Here is a 24,068-nt window from a genome sequence, read left to right as displayed (position 1 = left end):
TGCTACTTTGACTCCTGTAATAAAAGAACCTAGATTTAATCACAGTAGCATGCAAACAAGCAGGTGGTAGAATTTTGCTTGCTAATGATGCTATTAAAATATGAAGGAAAGATTGTATGTTGTATTATTATATAGAGGCTATATACGTGTCCATAGGAAAGTACCATGCTTGTTTTTCCATAGGCATTTCCTAGGGCATTTTTCCATAATTTTTAGAAAGAAGTAAAGGAAAAACTAGCAAGCAAATCACCATAAATATGTTTAGTTTTTAGTTATTCTTGATTAAGTAGTAGGTAAAATGTTTTTTCAAGCAATTCTCGATTCTGAGAACGATACAAGAAGTATCATAAGACCATGGAGAATATTGGTAGCACTATCCCATCACACTGAACTCTTGTCACTTGGAAAACTGGATGAAGAAGGACCTATCAGTTAGAGTTCTCCCATTTAGCCACCACCACCACCATCGTTATATATCTCATTTAATGACTTGTATTTGACATGTTTACATACGTAAGTTGGATGACGTCTAAGTAATTTCCTAAAGATCCTGCAGGTAACTTAGTAAATGGCAAAGTTGAAGTTCAGCTGAATACCTTCATAAATTGAGTGTTCTTTAGTTTAGGTGTATTACTTGAGCAAATTATTTACAGTTGCTTTGAAAACCACAGCGTAAATGCACAGAGACCTATCTCTAACATTAGAAGTAAAAGGACTACTGAAAAATGAAGCCTTGTAAGAGGATGGTGTCCTTGTGACTATGTATTATATTTTGCTTATTTGAGTGGCATTTGGAGATCCAAGTTCTGCTTCTTGACTTTCCTCATAAGGACAGCCTCTGGTGATGACCCAGAAGTAGATAAGCTGTCATCCAAGGAAAGCTACTCACATGATAGTCATTACCAGTTTCTTTCAACTTGGAGAATGACTACACCACGATTTTATCTATTTTGTGACCAAAGTTTGGGATAAGAAGGAATTGTTACCATTTTTCTCTCAACACTACCGAAAAGGAAAACTTTCTTTAAGATCGTAGTATTATGAGTATTTTATTCAGTTTCCCCATAGAAGATACTTTTAGAAGCAGAGCAAGAAATTCTTCTTATCACTAAAACCGTAAGACCGACAAAATGAATAATCAAGACAAAAAATTCAATACACGTATTTAACAACCAATTAAGCACGGTGGAATAGAGAATTAGTGAAAGGGAAGATAATACCCAGTATGGAGCATAAAGGGCCAAATAAATGGAAAATCCAGGCTAGTGGGTGGGTAAGACACAGGAAGGCTACTGTCAGAAAGTCTAACACTGTCTGGAGTTCTGGAATATATAAGAGAGAAAACGGGTGGAAAACAATATTGCTGAGTTTCCCCAAAATGAGTAACATGTTTCAATCCATTGATTAAGAAATCACTGAACCCCAGACAAGACAACAAAAACAATCTAACTTACAAACACCACAAGAATCCAAAGATCCAGAGAAAACCTCATAAAGAGCCAGAGGAAAAGAGGAAATTATATTGAAAGAAACAGCTATTTCAATGATTTTTAAATGAACTCTGTATATATCTGGGGACCAGGTACAGTTTGTTCGGTTGTCAGTTTCGGTTGGATATTGCTGGGAAAATTTGATTCCGTGAAGTGTCTCCTCCCGGAACCGGTGCCCCAGCCTGTTCATGTTCTTGTGGTGCTTGAACAAGAGTAAGACTGGGCTGGACCCAGTGTAGGAGCCATTTCAAATCTTTACTGTCTCAATCTATTAATTCTCAATTCATCAAAGCAATTTTCCATGATCAAGCTCCAAGCCAATGGGCAAGGTGGTTCCCTCACTGATAGTAGAAGATACTGCAAAATTACTATCCAAAGGGTATAGCTACAGTGAGGGTTAAAGAATTTCTGGAAAATGAGGTAAGCCACCCTGGTTTACCTTGGGTAAATTATTCAGGCTCCTCCCATGTACAAAAGAGGCTCATTCCTAACTGACCATCCTCCAAAGTCCAATGCAGTTCACTGCAGTTAGAGCATTATTCTTGAATTCTAGGATCTTATAATCTACATCCTGTTTGGCTATGTCTCTTCTTAATTTGGTAATCAAAGAGTTTAAGAGACAAATTATTTACCTGGTAAAGATGTAACACAGAGAGCTGAAATGACAGGATAAGCACAGCAAACAGCCCCATTCAAATAGAGGAATAATAGAAAACATAGTGCAATTATGGCTCCTAGAAATTTTGAAGTCATGTGTGGAAAATATTTTCATGACCCTTTACTTTTTAAAAAATTTATTGATTGATTTAAATTTGTTTCCAGCTTTATTGAGATCAAGTTGACAAATAAAATTGTAATATGTTCAAGGTATACAACATGATCTTTTTATATACAAAAGAATTCCCACAATCAAGTAAACTAATAGATTCATCATTTCAAATGGTTACCTTTTCTTTGATGAAAAAGTTTAGGATCTATCTTATTAGCGAAATCAATTACACAATACAGTATTATCAATTCTACAGTTGACACATGCTATATTTTATATCCTCAGAACTTGTTCATCTCATAACTGAAAGTTTGCACCATTTTAGCAACCTGTCCTCATTTCCCCCACTCCCAGGCCCTGCCAACCACTTTTATGCTTTCTGTTTCAAAGGATTTGCCTTTTCTTTTTAGATTCCTCGTAGAAGTGATAGCATACATCATTTACCTTTGTCTGGCTCATTTCACTTAGCATAATGCCCTCAAGGTCCATCTATGTTATGACAATTGGTAGGATTTCTTTCTTTTTAAAGGCAGAGTAATATTCCATTACACATATACTTACCACATTTTCTTTATTCACTGATGTGTTAACAGATGCTTAGGTTATTTCCATACCTTGGCTATTGTGAATAATGTTGCAGTGAATATAAGGATTTTATTTCCTTTGGATATATACCCAGAAATGAGAATGCTGAATAATATGGTAGTTCCATTTTTAATTTCTTAAAAATTTTTTTTAACATTTTTATTTATTATTGAGAGACAGAGAGACACAGAGCGTGAGCAGGGGAGGGGTAGAGAGATGGGGAGACACAGAATCTGAAGCAGCCTCCAGGCTCCTAGCTGTCAGCACAGAGCCCGACGCGGGGCTCGAACTCACCAATCGTGAGATCATGACCTGAGCCGAAGTCGGTCGCCTAACCAACTGAGCCACCCAGGCGCCCCTATTTTTAATTTCTTGAGGAAACTCCATTCTGTTTTACAGTGGTCTGTTTTCCATAGTGGCCGTACCAGTTTACATTTCTACCAAGTATATAAGCATTCCTTTTTCTCTATATTCTTTCCAGAACTTATGTATTGTCACTTTTTTAAGTTTATTTATTTATTTTGAGAGAGAGAGAGCACTCGTGTGCTCACACACATGGAAGAAGCAGAGAGAGAGGGGGAGAGAGAGAATCCCAAGGAGGCTCCGTGCTGATGTGAGGCTTGAACTCATAAACTGTGAGATCATAACCTGAGCCAAAAGTGAGTCAGATGCTTAACAACTGAGCCACTCGGGCACCCCTCTTGTGATTTTGATAACACTTCTAACAGGTGTGAGGTGATATCTCATTGTGGTTTTGATATGAATTTCCCTATTGATTAGTGATGTTGAGCACCTTTTCAACCTGTTAAAATGGACCTGTTGGCCATTTGTATGTCTTCTTTGGGGGAAAAAAAAGGTTTATTCAACAGCTTTTTGCATTTTAAAACCAGATTATTGATTTGTATGAGTGCCTTGGATATTTTTGATATTAACTTCTCATCAGATCTGTGACTTCTCTCATTTCATAGGTTGTCTTTTCATTTGTTGATGGACTCCTCTGCTGTGCAGAAGAGTTTTAGTTTTAGATAGTCTCACTTGTTTCTTTTTGTCTCTGTTGCCTTTGTTTGGTCTCAAATCCAAAAAATCATTTTGCTAAGACCACTGTCAAGGAGCTTATTCTCGATAGTTTTTTTTTTTCCCCCCTAGGAGTTTTATGGTTTCAGAGTTATGTTCAATATTTAAGCCATTTTGAGTTAGTTTTTATGTATGGTGTTAGATTGGAGTCTAATTTTATTCTTTTGCGTGTAAATATCCTGTTTTTCCCACGCCATTTGTTGAAGAGACTTTCCTTGCCACATTGTATATTCTTGGTGCCATTGTCCCCAGTTAATTCTCCATAGATACATGGGTTCCTTTCTGTGCTCGCTATTCTGTTCTGTTGATCTATGCGTCTGTTTTCATGTCAATATCATTCTATTTTGATTACTATCATTTTCTAATCATGTTCATTCCAAGCCCTTGACCACCGAGCCAAACCATTGGGCATAGCCCGTGAATGAGTATATAATTGAATATCTGTCCATTTCTCCTTCCAAGCAAAGGCATACATAATCAGATACATTGCTTGGAATCTTTTCACTGGGAGGATTTCTTTCACTGCAGTCCTTTAGGGATATCCAAGAAAAGGGTTGTAGTGTCACAGGTGTCCACTTTTGGGTGGTACCTGCACATCAGATAGAATCATTGGTAAACCGAGCCCAAGTCCTTTCTTCCTCTGGCACCTGATGAGAGAGAACTCCCTAGGAGGCCAGAGGTGGAAGCTGGGAGACAGAGGGAGTGTAGCAGCGTGGGGACCATGGGCATTGGCCACTTTTTCCTGTAACTTACTTGTGCCTTTGGGACCTGCTTAGGCCCTGTATCACATATATACCACTTCCATAATATGATGAGTGTCACTGTCCATGGCCAAATTTATGGCCCAGTGGGTCAGATAACACCCATTCATGATGGGAAGCTCAGGTCACATGGTAACTTGGTTGCTCATGGTTAAGCATTCACTCTGTACTAAGGCCCAGTGGCAGGCCCAGAATTGTTTCTCAGGGCTTACACTATTTCCTCTTATAGGGGCCTTTTTAAGGCTCCAAAGGGCATCTCTATCTTCCCCTGCCACTTCATATAAGAGACTTTATAATCTATTTTATTAACATTCCTAGAGGTAGGTAAACATTTCATACCCATACGAACAAGCAGAGGCTTGTGTCAATTGCAAACAGAGACAGAGGGCTTGTTTCTTGGTACAACATCAGCCCCAGGACAGAATAGATACAGAAGACACAAGTTCACTAGCACAGATTTCAAATTCACTAATACAGACATTCTCCTCTCCTTTATGCAAGATACATTCTTGCATAAACAGACAAAACAGATAGATTAAAAAAAAAAAAAAAACCTAGCAAACCAAACTGTGGAACATGTCTCACCGGAGAGAAGAAAGATCTTCTGTATCAAATAGACCAACACACCAAATTCTGAATCACTGTCACTGTACTCACTTGTTAGTTCTGTGCAACAGATGACCGGAAACTTAGTGGCCTGGATTTAAAAAACCACATGTACAAACATTTATTATGTCACAGTGTTTTGGGGTCAGGAGTCTGGGCAAAGCGTAGCTGTGTTCTCCGCTTCAAGATCTCACCAAGGTGAAATCAACCTTTTGACGATACTGTGTCCTTATCTCCAGGCTTGACTGGAGAAGAATCCACTTCCAAGTCCATTCATGTTGTTGGCAGAATACCTTTTTATTGTGGCCCTTTCTGTAAGCACTTCATCACACGGCTGCTTACTTCTTAGAGGCCAGCAAGAGCGTCTCACTCAAGGGAGGCCCAGATAGTCTTTTGAAGCTTAATCTGATGACACCAGGCCCATAAAGGATAGAGTCCTTTTCAATCAACTCAAAATCAGTTGATCTGGGAATCTTAAGTATCCACAACATGTCTTTATGCTTGCCGTATTCTGTAAGCTAGAAATAAATCACACACTTAAAGCCACACTCAAAAGGAGGGGATTATGCAGGATGCGAACAGGGAAGAGGAATCATGGGGGCCATGGCAGGATCTGCACACCATGGCTGCCACAAATAAGGAGTAACATATTGGCAGAGCACAAATTGGAACCAGAACCAAATTCGGCCAACATTCAGAATCGTAAATAAGAACACAGATTCAGGAAGAAAAGAGAAATATAGAGGTGTTGGAAATCCAATTCTATTGCCACTCAGGAATTAGGGCCTGGACAAGACACGCCTGGGCTTGAAGAGCCCAAAGCAGACTTTCCTTGGGTCACGTGGTATAGCTCACTGGCTGTAGCCCGTGAGTCCACTTGGGCACCCACTGGCTGTGATGAGTCAAAATTTAACTTTTAAAAAGTTGAAAGCACGAGGCACCTACAGCTATAAAGGTGGAATGACTTATTTAACTCATGGATGGAAAAAAACAGCAGATGGTAAGGCTTGATTCCCTATCTCTGACTTTTTGTCTGGAGTCAGATTCCTTCCGCTTGAGAAGCGCCCTTTATGTATTTATTTACTTTTTTTTAACATTTCCAAAAATATTTACGGAGAGTTCTTTCGTTTGGGAGACAATAACAAAATGAAATGAGCTGCGTAATAGTATTTTTAGAACAGCACAGTGGTAGCAAAAAATCAAACCAGGAACATGAAATGAAGAAAAACAGAGGATCTTTTCTCTAGGGCTGACGTGAGTCCAAGAGAGCCAGAAGCACCACCACATTTAAAATTTAACCATGTCACAAATATCTGCACACACTGAGCAAATAACCCTTTTTCACGTAGCCTTAAGTTGCACGCCTGATGCAATACACCAATTAATTTTTTAAAAAGTTCATTACCAAGTTGACTGTATAAAATACAAAACAGAATGCATATACACAAAATGCTGCTGTTTAAGAAAATAATGGGGGGGGGCACCTGGTTGGCTCAGTCTGTTAAGTGTCCAACTTTGGCTCAGGTCACGATCTCATAGCTCCTGAGATTAAGGCCCCTCCCCCCCCCCCCCCCCCCCCCAGCCCACCTCGGGATCTGAGCTGGAACCTGGAGCCTGGTTCAGATTCTGTGTCTCCCTCTCTCTCAAAAATAAACAAACAAAAAAACACATTAAAAAAAATAACGGGATCAAGTTCTAGAATAAAATAATTTGGTACCAAAAAAGGATATTGCACTCAGATCACTATTAAAAAAATTTTTTTTTAAAGGATATTGAAATGTCTTGGTTCAGAAGAATAACTATCAAGTGTTTGCTTTTACACCATCGGCAAGTGTCTTGCCGGCCGAATACCAGTTGGCAGATGGACAGTGTCTTGCTCCCCCACCTCCCAGAAGCTTCGTGAAAGTCATCGCTGAGACGCATACTTAGAAGCCTAGTCCGGTGGGCCGTGCACTGGCTGGGCAGCCGGAGGCCGTGGCATCAATCCAGATGTGCTTCTAGGCTGGGTGTGGAAACAAGGTCACCCGGGATGAGGCCGCTCAGCCTTCAGGGAAGAATAGCCAGGGGAAGGGTCTGGAATAGGTGCCAAGTGTACCCTCTGCATAGCGGAACCAACTTCTTTTTTTTTTCAGAAAGGAGGGCATATAGTTTCGTTAGTCCACTAGAAGTAGAACCAGAACCAACTGAATGTATTTTGCTGATAACGGATACTGTTCCTGAAGATTTTCCGTACAAATCAGAAGTAGACCGCGTCTTCGACGAGATAAAACCCTTGCCTGGATTTGGAAGTATGCCGCTTCTTAGATTTATCCCAGGCATGGATCCAGACGGCTTCAAGTAGTGCTGTGTGGCATTGGATCTCAGGGCTGCTGTGTCTCATCTCTGACAGGAGGTCTGGGTAGGGGGCGCCACTTCGAATACCGGGGTGCAGAGGGCTTCAGGTCCAAACCACTCTCAGTTCTGCAGAGGGTCTCTCTTCACTCTGTCTCTTCCTGTTTTTCAGGACAATCCTGGTGAGGGATAGACTGTAATCTAAGTCATCCAACCGAGTCAACCCAGTCATCAAATTCCTTTGTTGACCAGGAGGCAAGACCCACCTTCTCCTACTCTTTGGCTTGATCTCACCATTTTTGTGTTCCAGGCCAGCTCGTATTTTCGACTGAGGATTCTTGGTATGGAGGGACAGGAAGAGCAACGGCTTGGCTTGTCCTCCAGAAGGTGGTTCGAGTGATCCGGCCTGGGAGCCTCTGCTTTGTGGGGGGTACATGAAATGCTGAGAAGGCTGGAGGGCTTGATGCTGCCTTGAAGAAATCTGTGCACTTGGCTTGGGTGGGATCTGGGTAGCGTGGACAGGCTTAATGTGAGAAGGTGGGCCTACCTTTTCCAGGACATCCTCCTGTGGTTTTCCCAAATCCTCAAGGCTCTATGTGATGCAGCCCAGTGAATGCCTGGTCCGCAAGTAAGTCTGTTGAAGGGCCTGACTTAGCTGTTGGCTGTTTCTTGGGATCCCTCTGCAGCTTGTCTCTCAGGAGTTGAACGGCTTTGCTGCTAGCATTTGGAATCAAGGTCTTTAAGTTACTGGGTACCTTCTGGGGCCAGTGGAAGTCCATCGCACTTGAAAGTTGGTAGCCTTCGGGCCTGTTGGTCTTTTTCCAGGTCCCCAACAGTTGGCAAGTTTTGAAAATTGTGTCGATTTCACTGGCCCCAGCGAAGAGTGGCCTGAGGGTGCACACTTCTGCCATGATGCAGCCCACAGCCCAGATGTCAATGGAGGAGCACAACTGGTAGACCTCAGGAGCACTTCTGGAGCCCTGTACCTTCTGGTAGATACATAGTCTGTGTATGGAGGTCTTGATCGGATTTCTCCCGCCAACCTGAAGTCTGTATTTTCACAAGTTCTGGGCTGGTGCAGAGAAACTTCTCAGGCTTTAAGTCCCGCTGGAAGAAGCCATGTTTGTGAAGAAACACAAGTCCTTGTAATATCTGATACATGATATTCCTTATAGCTGATTCAGGAAACCACTTATTTCTTTCTTTAATGAGCTGGTAAAGCTACTCCTTCATGTCCTCGAAGATAAAATAAAGATGAACATTTTCCCTGATAACTTCTTTTCATTTAACTACATTGGCATGGTTGAGCTTCTTTGAAGACTTAACCTCCCAAAGGTTCATGCATTCCTCCCTCCCAGGAATAAAACTTTCTTTTCATTTTTTTAAAAATGTTTATTTATTTTTGAGAGAGACAGAGACAGAAAGTGAGTGGGTTGGGGCAGAGAGAGAGGGAGGCACAGAATCCAAAGCAGGCTCCAGGCTCCGAGCTGTCAGCACAGAGCCCAATGCGGGGCTCGAACTCACAAACGGTGAGATCATGACCTGAGCTGAAGTTGGACGCTCAACCAACTGAGCCACCCAGGAGTCCCATCTTTTCATTTTTTAAAAAGCAATCAGCTTGGGGCACCTGGGTGGCTCAGTTGGTTAAGCGTCCGACTTGAGCAATCAGCTCCCCGGACTCAATGCTTCCTCCCAGTGGGACAGAACGGTAAGTTGCATCCCCGAGTTGCTTGACTCATGGTGTGTCTGCTCAGGCGGACCCTCATCCCAGGGCCCAGGCGGTGCTATCCTGCAGAGGCAGCAGGCCAACCCACAGCGTAACCAGATTTTTTCATGGCAGCACCAGCACCAAGGATTTAATAGAACGTGACTATCTCCCAAATATGTATTTTCAAAGATCAGTCTTCTACTGGCGTTGCAAACACAGGCGGGGGTCCGCGGTGAGCACTGCACCTCCACGACTGGGGCGCAAGAGCCCCCTTGGGAACTGGGGGTGCAGGTAATCCCTGCTAGGACAGGCCGAGAGGTCCCGCAAGTTTCATGGTGGAGTCGAAAAGTACTCTTTTTTTTATTTTATTTTTATTATTTTTTTTTAATTTTTTTTTTAACCTTTATTTATTTTTGAGACAGAGAGAGACAGAGCATGAACGAGGGGAGGGTCAGAGAGAGGGAGACACAGAATCTGAAACAGGCTCCAGGCTCTGAGCTGTCAGCACAGAGCCCGACGCGGGGCTCGAACTCACGGACTGCGAGATCACGACCTGAGCCGAAGTCGGACGCTTAACCGACTGAGCCACCCAGTCACCCCGAAAAGTACTCTTTAGAGTTTCCACTGGTGAGGTTTGTTTCTCTGAAAATATCTATTTTGCCCTTATTTTTATCTATCGTCTATCTATCTATCTATCATCTATCTATTATCTATCTATCTATCATCTATCACATGTTTACTTTATTTATTTGTTTTAAGAGAGAGAAAGAGTGGGCATGATTGGGTGGGGGAGCGGAGACAGAGGGAGAGAGAATTAAAGAGCCCAAGGGCGGGAGTTGGGGTGGGGGGTGTGCTTGATCTCACAAACCATGAGATCATGACCTGAGCCCAAATCAAGAATCACAGGCTTAAACGACTGATCCACCCAGGCACCCCTATTTTTTTTTTATTTTTAACATTAACCTTAGTGAGGTATAATTACATATAGCATAATATGCTCATTTTACATATGTAATTTGATGACCTTTAACCATTATATACCGCCTTGAAACAATGACCATGATAAAATATGGAACAGTTTTACCAGCCCCCCAAAGTTATTTTGTGTCCTTTTTTGGATCAGATTCCAGACAACTACTTTTGTGGTTTTTGCCTTAGTTTTTTGCTTGTTTTAGATATCATACTACATGCACTTTTTTGTCCACCTCTTTTTTTCAATCATAGTTTTTTGAGATACATATCGTTGTGTATACGAGTAGTTTATTTCTTTTATTGCTAAATGGTATTTTATTCTATGAATATGCCACGATTTGTTCATTCATCTCCCTGTTGATGGATATTTAAACTGTTTCCAGTAATGGACTCTAAAGCTGGTATTAACATTCTCGTGAAAGTCGTTTTGTGAACATACGTTTTTATTTATTTTAGGTAAATAAACACACTAGCGGAATAGCTGAATAGTTGGCAATATGTATGTGAGGCTTTGTTAGAAACTGTCAATCAGTTTTCCAAAGTGGCTGTATTATTTTTCAGCAGAAAAATATGAGAGTTCTAGTCGATTCACATCATTGCCACAATCTAGCGTGGTCAGTTTCTTGAACTGTCACATTCCAGAGGGTTTGAAGTAGTTTTATTTTGCACTTCCCTTATGTGCAATGTTGTTCAACACGTTTTTAGTGGTTTATCACATCTTCTTTTGTTAAGGGTCTTTTGAAGTCTTTTGCTTATTTTCCTTAAATTGAGATGTTTGTTTTCTTAGTATTGAGTTGCAACAATGTTTAGTGTATACACATATATTTAAAAACCGGTCCTTGGTTACATCTATATTATATATATTTCTCCCGTTCTATGGCCAACATTTTGATTTTCTTGATAGTGCCTTTTCATTCATCACTTTTATTCTTTTTTGTTTAGCTTTTCGCGTGTGTGTGTTCATGTGATTGTGCATGTATATGTTCTAGCTAAGAAATTCCAAAGTCACAGAAATAGAATCCAATTTTCTTCTAGAATCATTATCTTTTATTTTTTTTAAGATTTAAAAAAATTAAAAAAAATTGTTTTTAACGTTTATTCATTTTTTGAGAGACAGAGAGGGACAGAGCATGAGCAGAAAAGGGGCAGAGAGAGGGAGACAGAGAATCCAAAGCAGGGTCCAGGCCCTGAGCTGTCAGCACAGGGCCCGACGCAGGGCTCGAACTCACAAACTGCGAGATCATGACCTGAGCCAAAGTCAGATGCTCAACCAACTGAGCCACCTAGGCGCCCCTAAAAAAGTTTTTTAATGTTTATTTTTGAGAGAGAGAGAGAGAGAGAGAGAGCGAGTGGGGGAAGGGCAGAAAGAGAGGGAGACACAGAATCTGAAGCAAGCTCCAGGCACTGAGCTGTCAGCATGGAGCCCCATGCAGGGCTTGAACTCATGAACCATGAGATCATGACCTGAGCAGAAGTCGGATGCTCAACAGGCCGAGCCAGCCAGGCGCCCCTATCTTTTATATTTAAATCTAAGATCACCTCACATTAATTTTTTATATGGTGAGAGGTAAAAATCGAAGTTCATTTTTTTATACTGTTATTCAGTTTTCCAGCATCATTTGTTAAAGAGAATTTTATTTCTCATGAAATGGTTTTGGTTCCCTTGTCAAAATGAACTGACCATGCATGTGTGGGTCTATCACTAGATACTATTTTCTAATCCACTAATCTGCTTGTATAAGCAAACAACAGTACCACATTGACTTAATTACTGTAGCTCTACAATCATGAAATCAGACTTGTATTTTATAGAGCAAATATTTTCAATTTTGATGTAGTCCAATATGTTAATATTTAAGTTTTATGCATCATGCTTTTGGTATCGCATCTAAAAGGTCTGCTCAGCTTTCCAAAGTTTTCCCCTACATTTTATTCTAAAACTTTCATAGGCTTAGTTCTCACATTGAAGTCTTTCAGCAGTTTTAAGTTAATTTTTGCATATGGTATGAAATAAGGGTCTAAACTCAGTTTTATTCATGTGGATATCCAATTTACCCAGCATCATTTGTTAGACAAATGAGACCTAATTTCTCCCATTGAATTTTGAAATCAGTTAACCATAAATATTAGTGCTGATTTCTGAACTTCAGTTGTGTTTCACTGATATATATATATATATATATATATACACACATATATATAATTTTGTGAGTACCACACTATCTTGATTAATGCAGCTTTCTAGCAAGCGTTGAAATCAGGAACTGTAATTTTCCAAATTTGTTCTTTTTTTAAAAAACAAATTCTTTTGGTTATTCTGGGTGCTTTGCATTTCTGTATACATTTTAGGAATAGTTTTTCACTTCCTGCAAGAAATCTTCTAGGAGTTGATAGGGCTTGCATTGAATACATAGATCATCTCTTCACCTGAAAAGATTCTCCTCTTGATGGATTTTAGTTCGGCTGGTTCTCCTTCCTTGCACAGCTCTGTGATGTATTTGAAACATAATTTTGACAATTGTTTACCCTAATCCCAGGTGTTACAGGAGGGAATCTTGCCTTTTTCAACCTGCTACATTGTGCTCATCAATGGAAGTTCTTGTCGGCAAACTCTGAAGCATCTAATCACACAGGATCAAATGAACCACAGTCCTCCACACCTATTCTGTACCAGAAAGGTTAAAACCGAAAGCACTCTACACAAATAATGTACTAACTCCTCACAAAAACCACCCGAAGAGGGTACGATCATCTGCATTTTAGTTGATGATTTTACTTAGGCAGAGAGTAATATTAAAATAGATTAGAAACATATAATGCAAAGAATCTAGATTTTTCTTCCCTGGTAGTCTGGCTCTAAGATCCTCTGCTAGAAATAATTATAGTACAAAAACTGGAAGTGAAAAAAATCCATGGGTAGAGGCTAACTTTTATATCTATTAATCTTAAAATATTAAGTAGCCAAAAATGAATTAAACATAAAATGAAACAATATGTATGGATAGAGAAATGCAGACTCTACAATGGAAGACCATGTTCTTTTGAAGTTTTCAAGGGACGTTTAGAAAGTTTCTGAATGTTTTAATTAAATAATATTTAAATATTAAGTAGGCTGAAAAGAGAAACTTTATTAAAGGCTTAAGCATGAGAGGTATGTTTAGTAGTTACTAAAATGGGCTGAAAAACCTCAATGAGAGAAAAGATGGGTTTAAAGCTGGATGGTTTTGGGGCGCCTGGGTGGCTCAGTCAGTTAAGTGTCCGACTTCGGCTCAGGTCATGATCTCGTGGTCCATGAGTTCAAGCCACGCGTCAGGCTCTGTGCTGACAGCTTGGAGCCCAGAGCCTGCTTCGGATTCTGTGTCTCCCTTTCTCTCTCTGCTCCTCCCCCACTCACACTCTGTCTCTCTCTCTTAAAAATAAATACATATTAAAAAAAATTTTTTTTAAATTGCTTATAAAAAAGAGCTGGATGGTCTCCCTGAGATTCATTTTTTTCATTTTGAAAATTATAAGACATGCACGGGGTTCCTAACTGGCTCAGTTGGTAGATCATGCCACTCTTGATATGGGAGTTGTGAGTTTGAGTCCCGTGCTGGGCATAGAGCTCACTTAAAAACAAAAGAAAATTATAGGACAATAATTCCTGTATTTATGATGCATGTGTGTTTGTGCACACGCGTGTGTGTTTATGCACTTGTAAACAATAAAAGTGTGCATAAATGTTAGTCATCAAGAACCAGCTTTTGGGGAGTATTGGCACACGACCCAACCCCCCCCCCCGCCCCATACCCTGAATGTTTTTGATTGGAAAAGCTTAAATTCTTTCTGCATAATTGCGACATTAAAAAAAAAAAAAAATCCAGGGCATCTAAGTGGCTCAGTGGGTTGAGTGTCTGAGTTTAGCTCTGGTCCTGACCACAAGGGTCTTGAGTTCGAGCTCTGCAATGAGCTCACTGCTGTCAGAGCAGAGTCTGCTTTGGATCTTCGGTCTCCCCCTCTCTGCCCCTTCCCCACTTGTGCTGTCTCAAAAATAAATCTTAAAAAAAAAAAATCCATAATGATGGTGATCTTACTTCTGGCCAAGCTCTACCTAACAATTAAGACACTCTACATATGTGTTTTGGATTTTTCAATTTTCTGTACAACAAATAAAGTTGATAATACAAATTACGTAGAGGTCAAACAAGGAAAAAATCACAAAACACTGAAAGACAATACGGTTTTATTTGCATGCTAGCAAATGAGAATTCAGCTTTCAATTTCAGCATGTGTGATGAGTATTCTAGCCCACAGCAAGTATATAAAGTCAATGAATAGAAGTTAATTTGAGCTGTTTGAGGAATAACAATGTTTTTCATCAAGACAGCACTGAACTCATCTACTGGCATACCCTGGTGCTTTCCTGCTTGACATTGGTCACAGAATTTAAAAGAAACGAGAACTTTACTGCACACTTAGGGATCAGGTGCACAACCAGTGACATCAGACATTAGACTTAGATATTTTTTGTTTGTTTTCCTTTCTAGACATGGTAACCGTACTACTGAGCATTTTTTCCATCGTAGTAATAATAGAATTTCTTCTAGGAAATTTTGCCAATGGCTTCATAGCACTGGTGAACTTCATTGACTGGACCAAGAGACAAAAGATCTCCTCGGTTGATCACATTCTCGCCGCTCTGGCTGTCTCCAGAATTGGTTTGCTCTGGGTAATGATAATAAATTGGTATGCAACTTTGTTCAATCCAGATTTCTATAGCTTAGAAGTAAGAATTATTTTTCAAGTTGCCTGGGCAGTAAGCAATCATTTTAGCATCTGGCTGGCTACTAGCCTCAGCATATTTTATTTGTTCAAAATAGCCAACTTCTCCAGCCTTATTTTCCTTCGCCTCAAGTGGAGAGTTAAAAGCGTCGTGCTTGTGATGCTGCTGGGGTCTTTGTTCTTATTGTTTTCTCATGTTGCAGCAGTGAGCATACATGAGAAAGTGCAGACTAAGGCATACGAAGGGAATGTCACTTGGAGGACCAAATGGACGGACATGGCACACCTCTCAAATATGACTGTATTCACACTAGCAAACTTCATACCCTTTGGTATGTCCCTGACGTCTTTTGTGCTGTTGATCTTTTCCCTCTGGAAACATCTCAAGAGGATGCAGCTCTGTGGCAAGGGATCCCAAGATCTCAGCACCAAGGTCCACATAAGAGCCATGCAGACGGTGGTCTCCTTTCTCTTGTTCTTTGCCGGTTACATTCTGAATCTAATTGTTACAGTTTGGAGTTTTAACGGGCTGCAGAAGGAACTGTTCATGTTTTGCCAGGTACTTGCCTTCGTGTATCCTTCGATCCACTCGCTGATGTTGATTTGGGGAAACAAGAAGCTAAAACAGGCCTTTCTGTCTGTTTTATACCAGGAGAAGTACTGGCTGAAAGAACAGAAACACTCAACTCCATAGACAAATAAGAGCATTGTGTCTTTCTTGGCAGAAAGTTAACTAATGTAGACGGTAACATTATATACCTCCTGCGGGTTTTTCCCTAGGGTGTGTAACTGAATAATTTTCAGTTTCACTTGCAGAAGTCTTACCTAAGCCTAGCTCATAAAACTATATACATGTATGTATGAAAAATATAAGGAAGACTGGAAATAATCTACCCTCACCGGTTTTCTTAATCAGGTTAAACAATCTAATTATCATAATATGGAAAGAATTTCCTGAGAATTACGAAGCTGTGTGTATGTCACATATGCTATGTATCATCTTCCAATTAAAAAATTTGTGCTCTATATTTATGCATTTTTCAGAACTGACAGGCAATCTCAGGACATCATTGTTATTTTCCATTGTAATTGGTATTACAGTGTGCTTAGATTTCATTGTTTGAATCTCTAGTCTTTGCATGGGAATGGTATTCAATTCTAAATAACTACTGAGGATGAATGTTTGGGGTAGATAATTATTCCATCATAAATTCCTTCTTCACGGTTAATAGACAGTGATTAGGGCTGTGATGAATAAAGGTGTGCACAATGCAATTCATAAATGACCAACATATTGCATGTAAATTTTATATATGTGTACAATAAACTCTACTGATGAATATTTGATTTAAAGAAGTAGGCAGAAAGCTTAGCAAACACTGAGTTCCACAACAGGGAAAAAGATGAAAGAAACATGATCATGAACTCTTTAGAATGTTGTTGTAAGTTTCCACATGCAGTTAGGAACGTCATTTCTTCTGGTTTCTGAGTTTAGATAGACCATTTTTGAAATTGAGACCTGATTTCAAATATGTCAGTTGTCTCTTAAACCACCTCTGGGCCTCGAATCGCCAAACATCTGAAACATCTTCCACTTTTAAAATTCTTTCAAAATATAAGGTAAGACTCAAATCTTTTCCATCTAAAAAAAATGCTCACTATTAGAATAGTGAAGGAATTATGGTATATAACACAATAAACCTGTCTGCATACATTAAGTGGCATCTGTTACATCTACACAATAATCATAGGGGATTTCTCAAAGATATATTTTATTATAATCTTTTGATAAGAATGAAATAGAATAATGTGTGTTGGCATATTCATTGATAGCAAGTTCTATTATAGGAAAGAAATGCATAATCTTGTTCAACAACCGAATTCTACGCGACTGTTAATTTTGGTTTTAGGCAATTTAACAATTTTGTAAATCTGAAGGCAATTCATCTCCACACCTGCTGTATTTGTTGGTTTATCATCTGTCTCTCCCAGTACACTTCAAAGAAGTGAGGATCATATTTACTGCTGCCTCCCAAAACCTGCAAGCCGGCCATAGAAGAATTAATAAAAAACAATCTTTTAGTAAGTCAATGCATGAATGAGTGAATGAACTTTTTGAAAGCTGGGAAACCAATGAAAAGAAAATGTATCCCAAAACCTGCAAATTCCATGAATTTCTCAGCTCTGGTTTCACGATGAGGCGACAGGCTTATCCAAGAAGCAGTTCTCAGAGCAAACGTCTGGCTGTTTCCTAATTCTAGGGCAAATATCACTAGAATATAGCCTTGGCACAGCCCTTTCACATGTGTGAAGTGGAAATGAGTGTAACACCAAAGGTAGAAGGCATTTATAACAAAAGTTTTTAAAAAGCATATAAAAGATTTTATTAATTTGTATGTATATTTTTTCTATTTATTGTAAATGTTATCTTTTTACGTGACTTTTTTTTCTAGCTGGGTATTGTAGACACAAAAATTGTATTTGATTTATTAAAAAACTGAGTTTCTACTGCTTTACTAACTCAGCTGCCTTACTAGAATATTTTTGATATAATATTTTCTGCATCCTTTCCAGATACAAGTTTTACTGTTATAAACTCACATAAAGTAAATAAATAATAATGGTATAACTCACTGACTATCTTATCCTGGGGCCTCTAAAACCTGAATGAAGGTCAGAGCTCAAAATGATGACATTTAAGGGCACCTGGATGGCTCGGGGGGTGGGGTGGGTGGTTAAGCACCAACTCTTGATTTCAGCTCAGGTCATGATCTCACGGTACCTGAGTTTGAGCCCTGCCCGGGGTTCTGTGCTGACAGCACAGAGCCTGTTTGGGATTCTCTCTCTCCCTCTCTGCCCCTCTCCTCCCTTTCTTTCTGTCTCTCTCTCTCTCAAAAATAGATAAATACACTTAACAAAAGTAATGACATTTATGTGGGTAGGTTAAGTCTCGGGCAACAATGGGGAGAACATATAGAAAGGAGGCAAGAGAAGATGTGGAAGGAGGTGCTGTGCTGTGTTACTCTGCTGCCTACCAACTCACGATATGTTGAGAGGCAATATAGTAGTCATCCTGTGTGTGCACACAGCACACAGCTTTTCCAGGAGGGTTCCAATGACAAACCACATGTAGCATTGGAACACGGAAGAGAGAGAGGAGGAGGGATGTATCTAATTACCTCCTATCTGTCTTCTAGTTCCCATTGACCAGGGTTTACCGAAGTGGGACTAATACCTCTGCTCATCTAGCCCCTTAGTGGTCATTTGGAAAGTGGAATCTCACCCCCCCACAGGGTAGGGTTGTTGTCGAGTCCAAAATGGAAGCATAACCTGGCTTACACTTCGTGCTGAATAAAAGAATAGGAGACAGTGAAGGGACTCTGAGGAAGCACACAAATTTGGGTCCAATATAGTCCACCCCTGTGTCACTCACATGTATTCATGCCCTTCAGTCATGGCGGCTCTTTGAATATGTGACCTGTGCAGTGGCACAGGGCTTCTGGTGAGAGGGGTCCCCTGCCTCGTGTGATGCTGTGCTCTTGCCATTTTTTTTTTATTTAAAAAAAAAAAATTTTTTTTTTAACATTTATTTATTTTTGAGACTGAGAGAGAGAGAGCATGAACAGGGGAGGGTCAGAGGAAGAGGGAGACATAGAATCTGAAACAGGTTCCAGGCTCTGAGCTGTCAGCACAGAGCCCGACGCGGGGCTTGAACCCACAGACCGCGAGATCATGACCTGAGCCGAAGCCGGATGCTTAACCGACTGAGCCACCCAGGCGCCCCTTGCCATTTTTTTTTTTTTTTTTTTGCCAACAGATAAATTAAAAATTTTTTTAGAAGATTTTCAGAATCATGAAGCTGCTTAATTCAAATGATCCTTTCCATACTATTAATTTCACAATCAAGAGTTCTTGATTACATTTACCATCATTAAAAATATATATATAATTTAAGGGTGCCTGCGTGGCTCAGTCAGTTAAGCATCTGACTCTTGGTTTCGGCTCAGGTCATGATCCGATGGTTCGTGAGTTCGAGCCCCACGTTGGGTTCTGCGCTGACAGTGCGGATCCTGCTTGGGATCATCAGTCTCTCTCCCTCCTTTTCTCTGTCTCTCTGTCTCTCTCTCAAAATAAATAAATAAACTTTAAAAAAAGAATATATAATTTATATTTGGAAAAAAATTGTATTTGCCAGCATAGTTTTTAAGTATGTAACACAATTCACATTAATTTTAATGTATTAGACTGCCAAATCTTGGGGGTGATGATAATCTTTTAATTGTATGTAACTTTCTGGGAGGTTGGTGTTTTTGATCTATTTTATCAAGTACTCCTATTTAGCTGGTGACTGGAAAGCAACCAGATTACAGTACAGAAATTCAGAGTAACTTTTCTGAGTAACGAACCCATAATCAGCATGAACGTTGAATATGTGTCTATGTTGTCATTATTGGTTGGATGATAGCAATGACAGCTAAATAAAACAGGTGAACATTTTAGAATAAATTTTTAAAAATTTTTTTTTAACGTTTATTTATCTTTGAGACAGAGAGAGACAGAGCATGAACAGGGGAGGGGCAGAGGGAGAGGGAGACACAGAATCCAAAACAGGCTCCAGGCTCTGAGCTGTCAGCCCAGAGCCCGACGCGGGGCTCGAACTCACAGACCGCGAGATCATGACCTGAGCTGAAGTCGGCCGCCCAACCAACCAAGCCACCCAGGCGACCCAAGAATAAATTAAGTTCAATGAGTGGAGTAAAGAGAAGGAATCATGGTCATGCACTCTGTGTGAAATATTGTTAAATCTTGAATTTGATAGAAACTGTATATTTTTAGAAATGTATTCTTTTTTTAAGTTTTTCTTTAAATTCCAATAGTTAACATGTAGTGTAATATTAGTTTCAGGTGCACAATTTAGTGGTTCAACACTTGCATACAGCACCCAGTGCACATCACAAGTGCCCTCCTTAAACCCCATCACCCATTCAACCTATCCCCCCGCACCTCCCCTCTGGTAACTATCAGTTTTCTCTCTACAACTAAGAGTCTATTTCTTTGCCTCCTTCTCTCTTTTTCCCTTTGCCTTTTTGTTTTGTTTCTTAAATTCCACATGAGTGAAATCATATGGTAATGGTATTTGTCTTTCTCTGACTTACAGAAATGAAAAATTCTTGACTCATGGCTTACATTCACAACGAAATCTCTTCAAAGGACAGGCTTTGTGTTTGAAATAGATTGTCTTGTTCCCCTAGCGTGGGATCATTCAGTCATTCACTTATTCGTTGAACAAGTATGTGTTGGATGTGTATTCTATATGCATTTTGGAGACGTTTTAATAAAAGACATAAGCTACAAAATAAAATAAACAATGAGTGTATGTAACAGGTACCCACTAAAAAGAAGAAGCTATAATATTCATGTCTCAGTTAATCTGTATACCTCATAACTTGTTAATATTTCCCATGTGCATAAAACTGTTTTTCGTGTGAAGAAACTGAGGTCCTGACACATTACATGACTTCACCACTTGGTGCTTATATTTAATGTGCTTAATTTTATCTGTGATATTTAGTACTAGCTCAATATGTCTATAAAAAGGTCATTGTTTTTATTTACCTGCTTATTGTGTTAGAAGCCAGTTGCCTTACTAAACGGTCACATGTGCTTTTTTAATGCTTATTCTCTTGTCTTTTGCAGATCAAAAATGATATCTTTTGCATGTAATGATTATTTCACTTCTTCCTTTTAATTATTTATAATAATAATTTTTTTTTTGGTGTTGGTTTGTGTTATAAAATGCCTCAAACCTTCACAATGTTAAATAATTGCAGTGACAACTGGCATCTTTGTGTGTAAATGAGGAGTTTTCTAGTGTTTCACCAAAGCATTACACTGACTTTAGCTTTGGGGTAAAAACTTTTAAAAATCATCTCTAAAGACAACGTTTCTCTTCCTATTTTTCCGTGTGTGGTACTCAAATAAAACCTATGTGAAAAGAATCAAACGTGCGTTTGGTTATTTAAGATGATTTGTTGGACCAGTTAAAATAATACATGTGAATAGTGGTCCACAAAACAATGGTACAACTTCTAGTCTATTCTGAATTCAATAGAACATCACATACGCTGTCACATTTATATGTATTGTAGAAAAATTGCAACCATCAAGGGCAAGTTGAAATTCAGAAAGTAATTACCAAGTAATGAGAGGTAATCTCCAAAGGGGAATAGTCAATTTAAATAACATGAAAAATCTCATCCAAAAATAAGATGTCAGAAGGCAACTGATTCCTATTGTCAGAGTGTTGAAAAGTGTAACTGTAATCCTTAATTCTTAGTGAAAACTTTATCCTGGGGATCTAATTAAATCATAATATTTCCAAGTAAAAAATATTGGGGCTAAAAAAAAAAAAAAAGACAGGCTGTTTACTACACATGGCCTACTAATGGATCTACTTCAGTAAGATTGCTATGGACTGAATTATGTTCCTCCAAAAACCAGATATTGAAGGCTTAATCCCTAATGTGGTTCTAATGTGGCTGTGTTTGGAGACGAGGTCTTCAAGGAGGTTAAATGAATTCAGGTTGAATGCATGAGGGTGGGGCCTTAATCTAATAGGGTTGGTGTCCTTATAAGAGGAGGAAGAAACGCAGGAGTCTTGGAGGAATGGCGATACGGAGACACCGTGGGAGGTGGCTGTCTGCAAACGAGGAAGAGAGTTCTCTCCAGAAACCAACCTGATGCTTTCTTAATGTTTATTTACTTTTGAGAGAGAGAGAGAGAGAGAGACAGAGTGCCAGTGGGGAAGAAGAGTGAGAGGGAGACACAGAATCTGAGGCAGGCTCCAGGCTCTGAGCTGTCAGCACAGAGCCTGACATGGGGGCTCGAACTCATAAACCATGATACCTTGACCTGAGCCGAAGACGGATGCTTAACTGACTGAGCCACCCAAGTGCCCCATGATGGTTTCTTGGTCTTAGACTTCCAGCCTCCTGAGCTGTGAGACAACAAATTTCTGTTATTGAAACCACCCAGTCTGGTATTTTGTTATGGCAGCCTGAGTAGACTAAAGCAAAGACAAAAAATAAGTTAAAAAGGAAGAACTGGGATGGAAGGAGTAGAGCTGAGCAAACAAAAGGCTAAAATAGGTTAAGAAAAAAAAAAAAGCAAACATTGGCTGTGTATAAGTTATAACAAAATTAATATTCCATAGTTTAAAGCAGCCTGGTATTAAAATTCTAAATAACATGAACTGCATGCTCAAAATTGCAGAATTTTATTCTATATAAATTATACTCAGTAAAGTTGGTTAATAAAATGGAAAGAACCTACAAAACAAATCCTGGAAGAAGGGGCACGTGCAAAGAGATTTTAACACATGCCAAGGCTTTTGCCTGTACTAAAAGGAGACAGTGGTTTAAATCAGGTCAGATTAGAAAAAGAAACATGTTACATATATTAAGTGTGTTTTACTTAACAGCAACAACAAAAAAGTAAATGTAAATAAACTCCTGGATCTGTTTATCTGGATAAACAGATAGGTAGGAGAAAGGAATAATAGGTGTCGCATCAATTGAGGACAAAGCAAAGAGAATTAGAAAAGAAAAGAAAAGCGTGGCAGAAGGCCACGAGTCAGACATTAGAAACGAGTATAAAGTTCTCAGACATCGCTAAACGAATCAAGTTAGTCACTGAAAGGCACAAACACTCAAATTTTAAATTCGCAAACATGTTATATGTATGCATATATAATATTTTATAAAATAAAATCTTAACTATTTTGTATGTTTATATATTTTATATATTTTATCCTACACAAGAGTCAACCCTAAAAGAAATAAATGAAGACTGGTTGAAAATGCATGCGTAAAGATATAAGAATACAAATGGTTAAAGGACTGCCAGATGCTTTGCAATATTTATGCTTTCCTTCTTGGTTAGCGACAAATCCCTACTATTATCTTGTGCATCTTGATGGGCAAACTATTTAACTTTTTACCACAATGTTAAAACCAAAAACTTTGGGTTGTTATTCAATGAGAAATAGACCAACTTGTAGTTAGATCATTAATATGGTTTTATTTATTTAGCTTTGTAATATGAAGCTGAATTCTGAACTAATGTACCAACCAAGCGAAAGTTGGTGGAACAGTGCTAATATCAATGAAATACTTTTTAAGATGCTAATATCAATGAAATACTTTTTAAGATGAAATTCATCAGTGTTCAAAGAGAAATATGTAGGGGGCGCCTGGGTGGCTCAGTCGGTTAAGCGTCCGACTTCAACTCAGGGCATGACCTCACAGTTCATGAGTTCGAGCCCTGTGCTGACAGCTCAGAGCCTGGAGCCTGCTTCGGATTCTGTGTCTCCCTCTCTCTCTCTGCCCCTCCCCTGCTCGCGCTCTGTCTCTCTGTCTCTCAAAAATAAATAAACATGAAAAAAATTTTTAAAAAGAGAAATATTTAAACTAATAAAAGGAAACAACAATACAAAAGAGATAATAATTAGGGACATGAGTGCTTTTCAAAATAAAGATAAATCCAATTTTTTAAAATGAACAAAAATGCTGAGTCAGTATATAGTGAAATATTAAATATTTCAAAAGCTGATAGATCAAGCAGAATTAAGTAACACAATTAAGTTTAATCTGATAGAGTCCTGTCCCGGCAGAGAATACACAATCATTTCAAAGAAACAATTAATTTTCATAAGCATAGATGATGTAATAGGCCCAAAAGTTCTCAATAAATGAAAAAATGGCGATCATACAAAATATATTTTTATCACCATAATTCAAAATTTTAGTAAAATAATAGTAATAGTAACAAAATATTAATAGTAATGATATTCCATAATTTAGAAAATAAATTACTCACTAATTCAATCATGGGCAAAACAAGACAAAACAAAACAAAAAACGTGGGCTCAATACAAAATTTAGAACTGACCAACAGCAAAACCACTATCTAAATCAAAGCCTCAAAATTTCAGCCAAATTAGAGTCATCATG

The 24,068-nt window shown here is 39.1% G+C and overlaps 1 protein-coding gene and 1 pseudogene across 1 annotated transcript; one reads left to right on the top strand and one right to left on the bottom strand.

Moving 5' to 3' along the window:
• Nucleotides 1-7,191: 7,191 nt before the first annotated feature.
• Nucleotides 7,192-9,451, bottom strand: LOC132695392 (serine/threonine-protein kinase ICK-like; annotated as a pseudogene).
• Nucleotides 9,452-14,824: 5,373 nt separating this feature from the next.
• Nucleotides 14,825-15,751, top strand: LOC132660368 (taste receptor type 2 member 46-like). The gene has a single exon (XM_060604364.3). The coding sequence runs from the start codon at nucleotides 14,825-14,827 to the stop codon at nucleotides 15,749-15,751; it is 927 nt and encodes a 308-aa protein (XP_060460347.2).
• The last annotated feature ends 8,317 nt before the right edge of the window (nucleotides 15,752-24,068 follow it).

This window comes from Panthera onca, chromosome B4 (assembly GCF_046562875.1).
Source record: "Panthera onca isolate mPanOnc1 chromosome B4, mPanOnc1 haplotype 2, whole genome shotgun sequence".
Lineage (NCBI taxonomy): Eukaryota > Metazoa > Chordata > Mammalia > Carnivora > Felidae > Panthera > Panthera onca.
The sequence above is the reverse complement of the archived record's forward strand: the minus strand, read 5'-3'. Positions and strand labels throughout refer to the sequence as shown.